The sequence below is a fragment of the Melospiza melodia genome, chromosome Z, assembly GCF_035770615.1.
Source record: "Melospiza melodia melodia isolate bMelMel2 chromosome Z, bMelMel2.pri, whole genome shotgun sequence".
NCBI classification, from domain to species: Eukaryota; Metazoa; Chordata; class Aves; order Passeriformes; family Passerellidae; genus Melospiza; species Melospiza melodia.
The window spans coordinates 80,297,659-80,315,877 of NC_086226.1; the positions used below are offsets into that span (position 1 = coordinate 80,297,659).

Here is an 18,219-nt window from a genome sequence, read left to right on the forward strand (position 1 = left end):
TTCCTGGGTGCAGCTTAACCTTTTTTTTAAATGTTGCGTAAGGTAGGAGCAGAGATTTATCAGCCTGACTGATGTATGAGGAGCAGCTGTTTGGAGCACCATGAAGTGCTGGGCAGGAGATGCTTCTTTTGCCTGAGCAAGTGAACTTGCATTTGCCTGAGTGATTCAAAACTGGGGGCTCTAAGAACAACTTCTGAGTGCAAACACTGTGGCCAGAGAGAGAGAGAGGAAAGAGAAGAAGACACAGCTGGAGGCATTTTCCTTTCATTGCCTCAGGTCACTGGATAGGTCAGGTAACAAGGAGAGGATGAGGAACAACAATGTGAAGAAGTGGAACGTCCACCCCTATAAGTGTTTAAGTGCAGAAGAAATTAATTGATTTTGCTCTTTGTCACCTTTGTTCCATTGCTGTGGGGTCTGGGCATCACCCATGGCACACAGGGGTGATTTCCCCCCTTCCACACCAGGTGGGGGGAGCAGATCACCAAGAATTCTGCTCTCAGTTCTTACCCAAGCGACAATCTTGGCCCTTTTTCTTCTTCAATTGTTTTTTCGTGGTCACAAAGCAAAGATTATTGCTTTTATTCGGTGCTGGGTTACAGATTTAATTAGGAAGAGCTGACTAAAGAGGCTTGCCTTTTTTTTTTTTTTTTTTTTTTTTTTTTTTTTTTTTGTTGTTGTTGTTGTTTTTTTCCTCTTTGGCAGTTTCATAATAAATAATGTGGAAAGAGAAATGCTTTTTGCTATTGTTCTTTTGTGGATAGATTGGCGGGTTATAATTGGTTCACAGAACTACACTTGCATATGGGGAAACCAGGAGATAACATATCTTTCCCCCTTCAACCATCTGACTTGAGAAGTTATGAAATAGCAAGTGGTTTTACTTAAGAATGTTTGTGTTCACAGAGCTAAAAGAGCTGCTGCCTCTGCTGTTTTGTTAGCTGGAAGAAAAGACCTTGGGCAGTGGTGTGAAGAGGATGCAAAACTTTTCATTATAAGTCTTTCTTGCAAATAACACAGCCTGATAGTTTTCAAATTTCTGGGTATTTTTTAAGAATCCTGTTGGTTTTCTCTGATACGGCACATGCTTTGTAAGCAGGAACAGATCCTGCACTTAAATTTTCATATTTTTCTCATTATGTTTGGCTTTTGATTTTGACGTCAGAACAGAGTGTAGGTGAGTGGGAGTATGCACCTGGAGTTACAGAGAAATTCTTACAGCTGCACTGTCAGATTTTGAATTCTGCTACCAAAAGTCTCATTATTTATGAACAAAATCCCACATGCCCTGTGCACCACTGCTTCTGGAAAAGTGTGAATGAGCAGGTGCTGGATCAGTGCCATGATCAGAGGCTTCTTGCTCATTCTGTAACTCAGAGCACCAATTTTTGTCCTTTTTTTCTTTTTTTTGTCTTTTCTTTATTTTATTTTTGATCTGTTCTTAATCTTAGACTTGTTCAGCTTGGAAGGCTCTGCCAGTAATTTAAACTCCAGCTGGCAAAACTTTTGGACTCAGGGGAACATCCAAGGCTGTCCTCTCTGCCAGGGTTGGTAGCAGGGAAGGAAGAAACACCAAGAAGAAATGTAACAAATTAACATTAAAAAAATGTGCAAAAACGAAGCAAGGCAGTTCTCTGTATTGACATTGTGCTTAAATTGGGCTCAAAGATTTCAAGCATTAACTTTGAGTGTCTCAACATTATTTATGTTTTGTAATAATTTATTTTGGCTGTAATTCACAGAAAGAATTCACTATTTCCAGCTTTTGTTCCAACTTAAAGCAAATTTTTTTGTTTTGGCTGTTAGCAATAACTCAAAACAATTGGGTCTATGTCTATTGGGTCTATGTCCTTCCAGGTTCTTAGGTACTTACCTAAATGTAAACAAATATACAATATTTCTGAGTGCAGAAAAATTGTTCAAGTAGTTCAAGTTAGGTACATGGGCAGAGCTGGTAATGTTGAAAAACCATGGGTAAAAATTATAATATATATAATTTTTAAAATAAGCATTTATGCTCCATAAAGTCCACTAATACTGATACCAAATTAAACAGTACAGAATTTACTAAAATTCTTATCTGGTAATTGCAAAGTTAAACCATGTCCGAAGTTGTGCAGTTTGATTTCCTTGAAAAAATAGTAAGTTTCAATATTGCTCCATAATTTTGAATCCTTGTTTAAGTCATGGTGGAAAAGAAGACTGTACTGCTGTACAGTAAAAGCATAAAATAAATAAATAGGGACTGAAAACATATAACATCTCTACAAAGTCATACAGCCCTTCCAAAATCACAAAATCAGCAATGCATGTTGTTCAGTGTAGAAGGAATAGATTAAAACAAACAAACAAACAAAAAAAATAGATAGTCTTTGATATGAGCAGCTGTTGGTGAGATAATTTGCTTTCTTGCTGCTAATATGTTCATGCACTTTATTAGGAAAATCTGCCTCATGTCTTGAACCAGAAGGAGGACAAAGGAGATAGCATATTGCACGCATGATGCAAGGAGTACAGTAATGCAAAACATCTGGGTGGAGTGGAGGACAGCTCAAACTGGAGTTGTCTACTAAAAAAGCAACCTTCCCATTGTTTGTTCTTTTTTTCTTTTCACACAGAAAAAAAAAAAAATAACATGGATATATTTCTCAGTGAAGAAGCACTGTCAGGGTATTTCTTTTTTTTAGCCACTTAAATAAGTTTGCACTCCTGAATGATGTGAGTGAAAAAACTTGCATGTAATTGTTTAGACAAAGTGACTTTAGGGTCACTCCAGTTGATTTTATCCAGAGCTGAATTGCACACAATTTCCATGGGAGAAAATCTGGCTGTTTATTGATAAACTCTTAAAAAATATGGGCTCTACTTATAACACTCTATAAAGGTAATATTTATTGATTCAGTTATTAATATAAGCAAACCAAATATGCTTGGTGTTTTTTCAGGTTGGCATAATAAATGTGTACCTATTCTGTCAAGTCATTAGCAGATAATAAGTCACGAATAATAAATATCTGCATCCCAGGCATAAATATCTGAGCTCTTGGGACTTCCAAGCATTTCTTGGAAATCTGGAAGCTGCGTAAGTGGTTGTGAGTAAGTGTACACAATTTCCCAGCAGCGATGAAATAAACTTACCTTTTTTTTCCACAGATTTAAAAAAAATTATCTACACTGCCCTCATTTTTGTCTAGTTCTGTTAGAGGGTATTAACATTTTAATATTTGTGCAGAGGGTGATCCTGATGGTCACTCCAAGTGTGGCAGCTGAAGCCTGAGTAGTGAGTGTTTGTGTTGGCTGCAAAACCAATTCCATCCACATTAAGGAAACTGATCCTGTGATTAGAAGGGAGAGATTGAGACTTGGCTGCCTCCTTTCCGTTCTGCCATTAAAAAAAAAAAAGAGTAAAAATTGCTGTTGAGGAAAATGATGAATACTTTGGTAGAGATTTAACAGCTACCACTCAGCAGCACACGCCACTTGTGTGCATCCTTCATTTCCCAAGAAAAATATTTTAACTTAAAATAAATAAGTAAAAAGCATTTATATATATAGAATATGTAGCTAAATCTTCTTTGTAAAACCACAAAAAATTTAAATTTGTGGTAGGGAAAGGAGTCTGCTCCTTTTTTTTTCTGCTGGCAAAGAACACCACCACTTCTAAACACGGTGACGTCATATTTTCTTGCCCTCACAATTTCCTTTTCACTTTCACTTCTCATTCAGGAAAGCTGAAATATCAACCCTTTTACCTCATTTTCCTGCTCTGTAATTCTACACGTTCTTCTAGAAATTTTGAGCAGTCATCCTCTGACCAGTCCTGGTCTTTTGCAAAGGTGGCATTTTCAAAGCTGAGTGTGTGAACCTGAACAAATATTTGTGTCAGCCTGAGTGGCACATGAAGAATTCATATCTCCAGCTATCAAAGGGGCACCTAATTAGCCATGGGCATTTGAAAAAAAATGGTTTTTTGCATGCATGTTGCTTATGCTCAAGGATAAATTGTAAAATAATGTAACTGTTTTGATTTCTTTCTGCAAGGGGAAGAGACTTATTTGATCTATTACATTCTAAGCTAGATTTTATTTTGCAAGTTCTAGGTGTAGTCAGTGAGTTCTCATAAGCACAGACTGTTAAATGCATTCTTCATATGCTTAGTGTGATTTAAAAGCTGTATTTTTCTCTTTATTTGCATCTTATAAGGCTTTTGACTCTCAGTCACTTAGCAGTAAGCAGCATTGGTTTAAGACATTCACATCTTCCACCCATGTGCTCCTATTGCCCTTCTGAAGATTACTGACCTGGGAAAACTGGCAGAAGGGAAGATGATTCCAACCTGGGCTTTTCCTGAGGAAAATCTCTTTTCTGAGCATTCACTTTTTCCAGGAATTTAAGATCTGCTGACACACCTGGCAGTGTTAGCACACATTTCCTCCTCAGATGGCAAGGAAATGTGGCCTAAAAGGAGTAGAAAAGCAGCAAGGCCACCAGGCTGTTTGAAACATCACAGTTTGGTTCACTGGAATCACCTTTCTTTGTGCCTTCTGTTCATCTAGGATAGCAACTCCCTCACCTTTTCCACCATCCAGAGGGTTCAGCACTTTGCCTTTGCATGTTCAGCACTCCCATGGAGGCATTTCTGTCTGTGGAGGAGTTTCAGATGTGCATCTTTGAAGTGTTTTCAAAAGATCAACATCATTTTAGTAGCATTAAGTTTGTGATCTTATGGTTCAACATTCTCACCTTTCCCCACAGTAAATTTCTCCCAGCATAATTTAAAGGCAGGAGAATTTTCTAGTGGCGTGCTTGATCCTGCTGCTTGAGCACACTCTCACTGCAGTGAGGATTCCTTTTTTGCAGCTTGTAATTATGTGCTGAAAATAAGCTAAACCGTTGTTTTATACATCTGAGCTGGATGCTGCATCAAGCTTTGAAGAAAACCCACAGCTCTCCTCATTTGTGACATCTTGAAATGAACTTTTATGTCCCCAGATCAGTACCTGGCAGGCTAATGGTCACTCATGTAACACAAGGGCTTCTAGGGGTAATTATTTAAACCACAAATATGAAGAATATTGCTAATTTTTTTCACTTCATCTGACTTTTAAGTTAGGCATTCTGCAGCTTTACAGTGTTTTATTGCATGTCATTCAATGCTCCAAAAAACTACCTAAAGCCTTTGAAACACTTATTTTTCAGCATGGCATTTATTTTTTGTTGGGGACATTCAAACTAACGAACTAGACTATCTTGTGTACTGACTGTACCTTTTTTTTTTGTTTTTGTCTTTTTTTTTTTTTTTTTAAAGCTAAAAAAGTCACAACAGAGCCCACAACCATTGAGCCTGTGACATCCCCGAGCACTGACAGCGTGAGATCGTCACCTGCTGGAGCTCCTCTCGAGCCTCCCATCTCTGAGACCCTGCTCACTAAAGTGCCTGCCACCCAAACGGTTTCTTTGGAGGAAACAACCCCAGAGTCCGAGGAGGATGCAGAAATCACTACTGAGGTGGCTGAGGAGAAAAGGGAGATGGAGGTGCTCATGGAGAACATTCCTCTCACCACCCTCCTACCTGAGACTGCCACCGACAGCGAAACGTTCACCGGCGACACGCTGGGCAGGACTGAGTACGATGTCTCACCCAGGCCAACAGACACCACGGCCCCAGACGTGGAGCTGGATCACACTTACTCTGAAGCAGAGGAACAAGGTAGGTCTGAAAGCATTGAGGACGCTTTCTTGACCTCTGTAATTTTTCAGGATAGCACAGCTGTAGCTAAGAGTTCCACTGGTTTTTGGGAAAATGCTGAGACGGGAGATGCGCAGAGGCACGATGCTGATAATCAGACTGAGCAAATAGAAGTGGGCCCTCTGAGGACAGCTACAGATAGCTTCTTGCAGGCTGCTCGGAGAGAGGCTTCCAGGACAGGGACTGCAGATTCACTGACAAAAGAGCAAGCGTCTCACAGCGCCCACCTCAAAAATGCACCCACGACAAAATCACTGGAGGCAAAATCTGACGAGAAACTCACGACTGTTGTGATCCCTAAAGCTCTGCTCACTGCTGAGTCTGCAGAGAGGGAGGGCAGTGAGAGCATGTCTGGCACAGATTCTGGGGTGGCTGCTGGTCATTACCCAAGAGCAGAAGTGCCTGCTGCATCAGAGACACTCCTAGATGAGCAAGCAGTAACCACTGGACAGTTCTCTGCAGTGGAAGAGTCAACGCCCTGGGTTAAATTTAGCTCTGCAACAGCATTTGACAGCGAGGCCTCAGCTCAAGGGAGCAGAGAGGACCTGAGGGATGTGCAGCCCACCGTGGCATCTGGAACGCCTGTATCCTTTTCTGTGTCCGCTGCTGATCAAACAGAATCTGAGGCCATCTCAGGAAGCACTGATGCCCTGCCAGTTTTTGGAGAAGGCACCACGTCTCTTATCCCCTCATCTCAGCAGACAGAAGCATCAGCTGTCTTGGAGGAGCAGGAGGAAACAGAACAGCCAGAAATGAGGACAATAGATGAGGAGTTCCCTTTTTCCACAGCTGCCATTCCTCCATGTACTGCAGGAGAATCTGAGGGGTGTTCTGCAAGGGAGAAGATCACACAGGCCCCTCCAGGTTCTGGCACGTGGCTGCCAACAGATAAAGATGAGGGGTATATGACAGAAGAGTCATCTCACACTGGAAGAGTGATTGAGTTTGCTACAGAGGATGGCTTCTCTGGAATGGAGCCCACATCATCTCCAGGGCACATTGTGGAATCCACAGTGCATCCAGGAGCTCCAATTTCAGCAGCTACTGAGACAAGCAGGGAGCCAGCAGAGACCACAGGGGATGAAGAAGTGGTATCATCTGATTTTGGTCAGAGCAGAGACACTGCAAGTGTATCCCATACCAGCAGCTCCTTGGATTTGGAAACGACCACAGCATCCAAAATACCAGTGGAAGAAAGTAGTGCAACCATAGGGTTTTATAGCTCCCCAAGTGTAACTGTATTGCCAAGTGCTGTGCCCACAGCTGTGGGGGTAACTGAGCATGAAGCAGATGAGACATCAGGGACAGAGGGAACTATTAAATTTGCAGGTGTGACCAAGGTAGATACTGCAGCTCCACAGAAGGAGTACGATGCTTCCCTAGTTCCAGTTACTGTAGAGAGTGAGGTCACTAGAGATATGCCAATTACTGATCAGACTCCTTTTGATGATGTCTTTCATACAGAAGCAACAGAAACAACTGCAAAACATAGCAAGGTGTTCCCAGAGCTCTCCACACGGGACCAAGGTTTGGAGCCAAGAACTGCCACACTGTCTGTGACATCTGCCCACACACACGAACCAGAGATGTCACCAGGACCTGAATGGGCTCAAACAGCAGTTCAGGAGACGCTGGATGAGACAGGCTCAGCTTATGAGGAGATGTACCCAACCACAGAGGCACCTGTGCCCGCAGTGACATCCACAGACCACGGAGGAGTTCTGACACCTGAGGAAACCAGCACCTGGTTGCACCTGACAGCGACTCCAACAGCTGGAACTGCTCCTGACCAGGATGAGGAGGTCACTGAGGTGATGCCCATAACTGCTGGAACCGAAGCAGAGACACAGGAGAGCCCAGGAACCCCCACCAGGGAGGAAGATGATGCAGTGAGCTGGGATTCCGTGCCCCCCTCCCACACGATGCCAGCAGGACGTCCCACTGTGGAAAGCATTACTGACCTGACTCCGGGAGCTTCTCCAAGCCAGGCTACAGAAGGCTCAGGAATGACGACAGAACCTGATGAAACCAGGCCAGCTGTATTTGCAGCTACTGCAACAGATAAGGCAACAACTCCCAGCAGCGTGGCAACACCTTCCCTCGGTGCTGCAGACAAAGCTCAGCCTACATCTGCCACCAAGCCCTTTGTCACTCCAAAGTCTCCACGCCTCATTCCCGAGGAAGAGGAGGAGGTGACGAGCCATGACATCATCATAATTGATGAATCTGTGTCTCCCAGCAAAGCCACTGCTGAGGATGATCTGCCAGGGAAGATGCTGGAGCCGGAGATCGATAAGGAATATTTCACCGCGTCCACTGCCACGGCGGTGGCACGACCCACTGCTCCACCCCAAGTGAAGGAGGCCACAGAGGCCTTGCAACCCCAGGAGGTGTCTCCTTCCACTCCACACCCTGATAATGACATAAGATTGTATGTTATTCAAATCACAGGCAATGACACAGGTAAGATTTTGCCCTTTAGACCCGCAGTCCATCAGAGTGGACAGTTTGTCATGTCAAACAGGTGTGCTTTAGGATGTGCTGGAGATGTTTCTTGGATCACTGAAGGATGCAAAGTACCACTTTTGTCTAGACAGCCACTTGCTGAATATTGGTAGGTCTATTTTTCTGTCCGTTAAAAGCCCCTCAGAAATGTATTTTAAATTTGCTGTGTGGTAAGAATTATTTCTACGTAAGAATGAATATGAAACTGTTTTATTTCTTTTTAAAAGTCATGATGGCTACAGTCCAGTTTTCTTTTTTTAATGTTGTCAAGTCACCAATTTAACTCCAGCTGTCTGTGAAACAAGCATTTTAATTTCACAGCTTCCATTCCATGCATTACTAGTCCTAAACGAAGCACTAGATTATTTTAACATTCCATTGGTCTGTAGCAATTAACAATGCCATGTACAGTGTAGTCAGCTAAAAAATGGTTAAAACACTCTACTGCCTCCTGTTATTTGGAGGAACGGGTTTTTTTAAATTTTTTTTCTAATAGCATATCATAGAATTTTTTTAAAATCCATCTTAGGGAATATGTGGTGCACATTGATGCAATATTTAATTCTGCCACATTTTTTAGCTGATGGTTCTGTACATGTGTATGTAGCTTCAATTCCATGGGTATCCAGAACAGAAACTTCTTAAGTAGCAATGAACTGTTGGGGTTAATGATGAATATGTCTCCATAATGCAAATGTGGAAGGGTGTGCAGTTTTACATCAAAGAATCCTGTCAATTGACTATTATTTAAGATGTCACGGTAAAACATTTTATTTTAAAACAAAAAGTAAAGGAACTGACAAGCAGTACAAAGCACAGAATTTCTGTTAGGTTCAATGTTTTATGGTGTTTAATTGTCTTATGTTTGTATAATAACTATTTTATTTTTTTTGAAGGAACACAGTAAAAAAATGGATTTTTTTTGTTCTTATATGCCTTAACTACATGCATGTCTTTCGAATGGTTGTGTCAGAAACTGTTTTCTCTTTGGTTCTTGGCCAAAACCTCCGTGCCTCTGAAGAACTCATCCAGCAGAATTCATAATTTATGGGAGTCTTTTGGATGGTTTTTTCAGGTTTGTTCTTGGTAGGGTTCCATTCAAAAATCAAAAACCAATAGTGGTTTTTCCCTCGAGATGTGCCATATCCTGTTTGGACATGTAATACCTTGGCTTGGTATCTTTTTACACATTGTGCTTGTTATCTTACTTTATGTTTACAGGGTGCAAATCTGCACAAGTTATAGCAATTGTAGCTTAGCCTTCTATTTCAGAAAATGATAGTTCTGAAACTTTTGTTTCTGTGGTATATTATCTTTATTTTGTCTTTAGATGTTACCAGTGCCTTGGGAGTCTCTGTTCAATGATACAATCCAGTAAGTCAGAGCAGTAGGGTAATTTATGAAGACAAGACTTAACCCACATATTAAGTCCTTTTGCACCTAAGGAAATTCATTTAATTTGACTTAATGATGAGTAGTAGGGGTTTGAGTTGTGCTGCAGTTTATTTCCTACAGGGGAGTGGGTTGTGCTGTGTGTTCCAGGCAATGGGAAGAAGTAGGATGGTTTGGAAGGGTGTGGATGTAGGATTTCTCTGCATCTACATTGAGAAGAGCCTCATTTTACACCTTTTTTTTTTTTTTTTTCAGAATAGTGTGGGTACTGTGTTTCATTAAATTAGATTTGGTCCAAAGTGGATTATCTGAAGGGCAGAGTGTGTAGATGCTTTTCATAACTGCTCTTTCTTACTCTGCCTTGGGTGATCAGGTCTTTAGGACAAACTTTCTTCAGGGTTTGTCTTCTTCATCTTCACAAATTTTCAAAGCTGTGCATGCATTTCCCACATACAGATGTGCATGTGTCAGGGTGTGTGTAAGCAGACATAAAGTTATAAATCCTTAAAAATCTGCCTTTAAGAACTATTTCTTCTGTGAGGAGAGGAAAGACATTAATAGTCTTGAAATGTTATTAAATTTGTCATATGGCACTATCTGTGCTCTCTTTAAACACAGAGAGACCCATCAGGTGTCTAGTGCAATTTTAGAGAGGAATTTTCTTCATTTTTCTGTTTTCAGGCCCTGGCAGTGGGAATTCCCCCACTTGGCTGTCCACAGACTAAAGGCACCCTCTACCTACTGACCCCAAACTCAGTTAGAACTGCCAAAGATTTATTCTCTCTGAGGGATTGGATTGATTTACTTTATTGCTACAGAAATGAAAGACAACATCTGAAAAATCCTGTCAGACCCAGTTTCCCCTCATTGTTCTTAGTCCATAAAGTTTTCTTTGTGCTGAAGGAAATCCATATAGGGAGTAATGAAGAGGAATGAATTTGGCAAATTTTACCAACATATGCCTTTCAGTGGGATGTAGTTTAACTTCTTATTCTATCACTCTTTATTTGAGAATTGATCCACTGTCATAAAGAACTACGTAAACTTTACTTCTGGCTTTTTATTCTTAGCCCTTTGGAAATTGTAAATACAGTTTACATCATTACATCTCCGATAAAACAAAGGGTTTTTCCTCCTTTGGCATGTTTTCAAGGTAATACAGTGTAGCATTTTTAGATAAAGTTAATCTGTGAGGTTTATAAATGAAGGCCTTCACTGATTTTCAAGAGTCCAAAAGTGCCTCCTAAGAAAGGACAGCTTGCTTACCAAAGCCCTTGAAGTAATAACTGTTTCAAATAGGAATTATAATGAGAGGTTATATATAGATGGCATTGTCTATAAACGAATATATTTTTCTTTTTGTGTTTGCAGAAGTGCTGGAACTATTTATGAGATTATTCTTTCCCCCTCATTCTTCACCTCCTTGTTATTCAGCTTTTGCCAGAAGCAACAGTTTAACAGTGAGGCAGGGCTCAGCAGAAATTCAGCACCATGTTTTGTTTCCTATCACTCAATTACAATAAAAACCTTGCTATTACACAGCTGAATATTGCTCCCTGCAGCTCCATTTGCCGTCCACAGCGTGGGCACAATAATATTTAAGTGCTCCATGGAGGTGCCATTAGGCTTTGTCAGGCAGGAGCAGTGTTTCACGTTCCACGTGGAAGGGAAAGGCTGTGCTAAACGTGTGAATTCTTGAGATTTTGAGGTATTTTTTAGCAGTTTCCATCAAGCAGGACAGAGAGCCTGCGGTGGTGGCAGCAGCCCTGGCTCAGGTGAGCTCACCTGTGGCCAAGCTCAGGTGGGAGGAGAGGCAGGAAGGACTCCTTGTGCCTTCCTCCTCCTCCTCCTCAAACCCTCACCAGGCTGGCACCAACCTCTCTGAAGTCTTTGGGCTGGAATGTGCTGTTGATACACGGAATGTGTTATGGATGTATGGAATTTCAGGGGGATGTTATTCTTCACTATCACTGCAGGCTGAAGCTGCACTCGAAAGGTGTGGAGTTAAATTCAGTTAAATAAAGGGGCAAGGATATTTTTCTGTCTCATACACACATCCCCCTTAATATAAAGTAGTACAGTAACTGGAAGGTGATATTAAATATTATAATTTCTAAGACTTTACATTTATTTATTAGACCGGAAGAAGGTTCTTTTAGAGGACTTTTTCTTATTCTAGAGATAAATAACTTTACTCTTAGCTTTTAAAATGCATGCTTGTGGTCAATGAAAACTCTCATAAAGGAAGTTTACTTTTAGATTAAAAAAAAAAACAAAACAAAACAAGGCATGGAAACAGAAATAATTTGAAGGCCTGGTGGAAGGTCAAACTCAGTTTGAATTCTGGAAGGTCAAACTCAGTTTGAATTCTGGAGGACATGTTCTAGGGCTGATAAGAAAGAACATAGAGCTGAACAGATAAAGCTGTTGGTTTGTGTAGGAATACAGCAGTTTTCATTGAGAAAATGTACAAACAATCCACACACTCCCATGTGGGCAAACATGGGGCGGGTGCACAAATTAATCTGGGTAGTAAGACTTGTTTTTTCTGACAGCCCATGGGCAGATCTCAGGGAGGTATTTCAATTAATGAGGAAAACATCCTCGCACATGAGGAAACATCCCTTTTTATGCTACAGAAAGGGCCACACACGTGTTTCAGAATGGAAGGGGCCTGGGACCTCCATCCACTGGAGTGGAACCAGGAGCTTCTCCCTTGGAATCGTGAGAGTGAGGAAGCCAAACACCCCTGCAGTGTGAGCTTCCCATGGCACCAGCTGGGACACAGGACTTTGTCCTTCTCTATGAGGATTCAGGATTTGCCACCTCGTGCCCTGTTGTATCCTCACAGCTCTGATGTTTCCCAGTGCTGCTGCTGGTGCTGGAAGGTCATGGATTAGCAGCTGGGAAAAGTTAAAAAAAAAAAAACCCAACCAACCAAACCTGAAGGAACTTTTCAGCTCATAAAGCTTTTATGAGCTGAAAAATGCTTGTGGGGGTGTTGTTTAACAGAGGTTGAGGGGATGCTGGAAACATAACTCCTGTCTGAATCAGGAGTAATTTGCACACCTGCGTTTTTTGGAGATATTTGAAAGTCTTTATTCAGTGAATATGTTTCAAAGTGTTTGTTGGACCCTGGGACTCACACCAGCTCTGTCTGGTTTCTTGTCCCCTCCAGCCTTGAAGAGAGTGAAATTGCAGGAGCCTGTGCTTTGTGGATGTGGATTTTTATGGAAAGAGGTTACAAACCTTTGTGTTTCAACATGTAATTCTCTGACATGCATATTTCTGTCTTAGCAGTGTGAGAGGGCAAGCAAAATTTGAATGAAATGCAGGATGGTAATGAGTAATAGTCATAAACATGAACAAAGGAGGCAGAATAGAGTCTTTTCAGGTCCATCTTAGGCCTTGCCTTAAAATTAATTAAATCTTCTTGTCTTCACAAGGGCTGTCAAAGATCCTCATGGCTCTGTTTAAGCCTGATTCTAATATCTTGCCTGAAGAGCTCCTTGGCCAGTTTATACCCGTGCTTATGCTTGCCAGCATTGTCTTTAGCCTGAATAGGTCCTTTTTCTTCCTGACACTTATCCCTTGATACTTTCATTATTTCTCTGCTCAGTCTCAGAGAATGACCACGTCCCCTTGCTCAGCCCCTGTTTTTGGTGGTTCCTGATGGGGGAGTGGGAATGTGCTGGGAGGGAAGATGCTGGCCCTGCCTCTTCCAGGCATTGCAAGGGACACCCTGGAAGTTTGCAGCATCCAGGTTTGCATCTCTCTTCATCTGTACCCACACTGTTCTCCTTTAAGGTGTTTTATTTGTGCTTGCTGGCCACCAATCTCTCTGGTTGTTTTATATATTATATATATTAATTATTTTATATTATATATTAATTATTTTGTACATTATAGATCAATATATTTATATATTAATATATGTTAATATTTCTAATATATAATACAATCTATTTTAATATAATAATATTTATATATTAATATATTAAGATATATTTATAATATATATTATCTTATATAATTATATTGTTTTATATATTATATATTAATATATCAAATAACCACAGAGATTATTTGCCAGCAAGCATAAATAATTAATTAATATATAATTAATAGATATATTTATATATAATATAATATAATATACATTATATATGAAATATAATATAATATAACATAATATACATTATACATTATACATTATACATTATATATTATATATTATATATTATATATTATATATTATATATTATATATTATATATTATATATTATATGTTATATGTTATATGTTATATGTTATATGTTATATATAATGTATTATATTATATATTATAATATATATTATATAACATATATTATATATATTATATTTTATATACCATTTTTGTGGTATACACACATGAGCTAGGTGGAATTTTTGGTGTGCCTTTTTTTTGCTAATTATTGTGTTACTCTCCTCCCCTTCAGCAGAAGTTTCTCTTTGTCTTTTGTGTGCTGAAACCACCATTTCTTTTTTCCCCAAATGAAGGGCATATTCTACCGAAAGCCATGGTTTCTTTACAGGACCTATTTCAAATCAAGGTTTACTGTAAGGAAAGCTTCTGTCTTGCAGCTAGGCTGACCTGAATTAATTTCTGGTGGGATCCTGAAGCAGCAGCAAAAGTGGCCTCGCATGGGCAGGACCAATTTCCCACCTTATTAAATGCAAAAATCTCCTTTTTTTTTGTTTTTCCCTAATGGAGGGCTGGGCTTGTCTCCTTATCAACTGTCATGTTCTAAACTTCATTTCCCAGGGAAGCAGGTCTGACTAGAGTAATTTTCACATCCTGGATGACCCAACTCCCTCTATTCTTCATAAAACCTGCTGTAGAGTTGGCCACGTTCTTCCTGTGCCTGGAGTAACTGGAGTGTTAAAGGCTGAGCAACGTGGCCAGATCCTGATTTCATCTTCCCCAGTGTAATTACACCACAGTAATTCCAATGAGGTGATTGAGAGCAGAACTGTGCTGGTGGGGATGTGGGGATAGTAGGCATCACAATGTCTTCATAACACTTTGCAGATTCTGGGTCACTGTATAATTAGGTGATTATTTTTCTTCAGAACACGTTTGAGTTCAATCCAAACTGGTAGATCTGTTGTTTAACTAAACCAGTTGGGAGTTTTCTATATTAGAATAGTGGTTTTTTTTTTTTAAGCTGGTGATACGGAGGGCTTTTTAAAATAGGTTGTATAATTTGCATTTAAAACGGAACAGTAGCGATGTCTTGTATGAAAGCAAAAATAATAACCAAGTAATTGTAATAAATTCAAGCTTTTTTGTGCACTTCTCCTTTTCTCAAAACAAAGGAAAAATAAAGCAAACCAACCCCACCAGCCCCATATCCAACAGAGCTGAAACTTGATGCTTAGAAATTTTCACAAGAAGCTAAAACTGAATTAACAAGTGGTCTTTAGGCCACTGTTTCTGGCTCTTCCTGAAGAAAGACTTATTATAGAACAATAATTTCTCTTTCCACATTCCTTGCTGGACTTCCATAGATACAAGGAACAGTGCCCTCACATTAAATGCTGTTCAGAGGATGCCTACACATTCCCAGCTGTTTTTGCATTGTATCCAAGGAGACGTCTCAGATCTAGACATAGGGATTACACATTTCCAGATTTCTTATAGCTCTTTGTTTATTCATGAGAGAAATGAAGGAATTTTATTCATAGGTACAATGTAGTTTTTCATACTTCTGTTGTGAAGAACAGGAATTCCTTTTAGAAGTTTTGTTTACATGTGGAGAAAGTCCTACTGCAGAAAAGATGAGCTGTCTTTTACATGGTGATGCAATATGACTTAATTTTTTATTTTTTTTTTAATGAGAAAGTGTTTTTCTGTACCAAACTTTTCTGAATGTGTCCAGATTGTAACTTTCTTAATATGGAATTTACAGTGGTGGGGGTTTTTTTTTTCACATTTTCAGTTTAATTAGGGGATTATTCCTTGCTAATCCAGACAGCCTTTTAAAATCTTCCTTGTTTTTTGAAGTGATTAAGTGATAAATTTGATCAGTAATATACAAAATGCCCACTGGTGTCTTTCAGAATATTTTCCTGCTGTAAGTGAGGATGTGTGCAGACTGGCTGGTTAATATTTTGTGTTGTCTTTGGGAACATGTTGCTGAAGTTATTAATCTTTCTTTATAGAGTAATTTTTTTTTTTTCCCAAGCTGATCATTAGGACTTTTCTGACAAGAAAAGTGTTACGGTTGTCATGTATTACTGCTTTTCTTGAATGAAGAGGATTCAGTATGAAAACTTTCAGCTTCCTGAGGAGGAGAAAAGCAGTTGGAATTTCATTCCTGGTCAGGAATGTCCTGCAGTAGTCCCTGCCTGCCTGGGCATTACCTCTGCTTATACTTCATTAGCTTTTTGATACCCATCATTAGCTCAAAGAGTGCACAAGAAATATTAGTTTTTAACTTTAAACCATACTCTTGGATTTTACATGTAGCACCTCATCAAGCAGGAATCCCATAGTTTCAGTGGGAGGTTTTTTGGCATTAGAAAAGGAATTTCCACATATTTGATGTAATTTTTTTGTTGCTTTTTGCCAGAATAGCAGCAAAGAATGTGCCTATAAGTACACAGAGTAGCACTGAGATTTTTGATTGTATTTCATTGTGGGATTTTTTCCTAAACCATTGCTTTTTTTTGTTTTTTTTTTTTTTTTTTTTCTTGAAAGTGGTGAGTAAAATGATTCTGGGCTTACTTATATATTCACCACTCTGGCTTGAAGTGAGTTTCCAGTCACATGTCTAGGTAAATAGTGAACATTAGAAGCAAAATTCATGAGTCCTTGGGAAATGCTGTGGGCACTTGTTCCAACTGACAGGACCAAGGATTAACCCAAAATGTTCTTCAGAAGAGTATTTGTTCACACTTTAATTGAATTGTTTTACTTCCTGGCCTATCTATACATTTTTTTTTCTTTTTTTTTTTTTTTCAGTTTATTCTGACCACATACAGAGCCTGCCAGCTGTGAACTAATTCTGCAGCAGTATTACCATGTTGGCACATGATGGGGTTTGTGGCAGTACCTTACAGTCAAAAATATGTCTCCCTCTGCTGATTTTCAGTGGTGCAGTTATATTACCACAGCAAGGCATCTATTTTTAGCTGTAGTTGGTTTAAAACCTTTGTTCTCGAGCGCTGTCCAACACAAGTGCCTTTTCCAAAAACCCCCCAAGTGTTTCTAAAAACAAATTAATATTTTTCCAGAACAAATGTTCCAGTTTTGCCAGGGAAAAAAAAAAAAAAAAACAAAAAAAACCAAAAAAACCAAAACAAAGCAGAAAAGAAAACCGAGATGAAAAAAGTTACTGCGAGAAAAAATTATGTGATTCTATGGTTAAACAAACACTCATGTTCTGTAGGCACTGTTTGAAATTGTGTCTGGTGGAGACACATTTGTGTCACTCCAGCTGCAGCAGAGGGGAGCTTACAGATTTATGCTGATTTAACTCTGGTTTATCCCTGGACTGCTTCAGGTGTTTTATAACCAAAACAATTTTATTAACGCACGGAGATAAATTTATAACATTTTCACCTTTTTTATTTTTTTTTTCAGAAGCAAGGAATTATACTGAGAATAATCAATTAAACTTTTCCAGAATCCACTCTGTATCTCCTGAGTAATAGCTGCAAAGTACAGGATTAAGATCTAGATGCAAAAATCCTTTTGCCACATATATCAATATCTATGTATGTATTCACTCTAAATATGAATTCTAACACTCACTTGGATGTAAGAAGTTTTGTAGATACAGCAGTACCTTGAGCTATCACTGCCACTTCTATAGCAACTCAATTACTTTTGCATGGGCCAAGACTGATTTGCCCCAAACAAAATTTTAGTCACATTTCAATGAAGAAAAACGAAACTTAAAAAAATATATTTGCCTTGGGGAAAAGATTGATGTTGCGACATGACTAATTTCTCAAAATAATGACCCAAAAGAGCAGGGGCTGCAGCTAAAGAATGTGATTTTGGTTCCTTGCTGCACGACCAGTGGGCTTGTGCAGGCATTATATTAAAAGTGTGCTTGTGAGGTACATGAAAAAATGCTTGAGAAATAGTAGGGGATAAAATGCCAGAAAATCATAATGATAAGTGGAATAAATATACCCAGATAGCTGTAAAAAGAGCATTTTGGGGTAGAGCAGGTGGGGTAATTGTCATCATAGCTTCAGTTCTTGGAAAAAAAGACATTCTGTGTATTTTCCTTTTCCTTTTCCTTTTCCTTTTCCTTTTCCTTTTCCTTTTCCTTTTCCTTTTCCTTTTCCTTTTCCTTTTCCTTTTCCTTTTCCTTTTCCTTTTCCTTTTCCTTTTCCTTTTCCTTTTTTTCTTGCTGTTTTACTCTTTTCCTCTCTTTCTCCCCTCACACACATACACTCACACTCACCTATACAAACACCACTGTCTGTTTTAGATCTTGAACTGTAAAATATTCTCTGGCTTTATTTCTGCCACATAAAATTCCTCTCGTGAGAGAAATCAAGAAAGAAAAATT

At 39.4% G+C, this 18,219-nt stretch overlaps 1 protein-coding gene across 3 annotated transcripts in view; it reads left to right on the forward strand.

Moving 5' to 3' along the window:
• VCAN (versican) overlaps window positions 1-18,219 on the forward strand; it is a 98,235-nt gene that overhangs the window by 39,357 nt on the left and 40,659 nt on the right. The window contains exons 7-8 of one of the 3 annotated variants that reach the window (XM_063179778.1): window positions 5,309-5,710; window positions 7,214-8,212. In XM_063179778.1, the coding sequence (XP_063035848.1) occupies window positions 5,309-5,710; window positions 7,214-8,212 (1,401 nt within the window). Of the gene's footprint in view, window positions 1-5,308; window positions 8,213-18,219 lie in introns of all 3 variants that reach the window. The other 2 variants (XM_063179777.1, XM_063179779.1) reach the window with 2 other exon arrangements.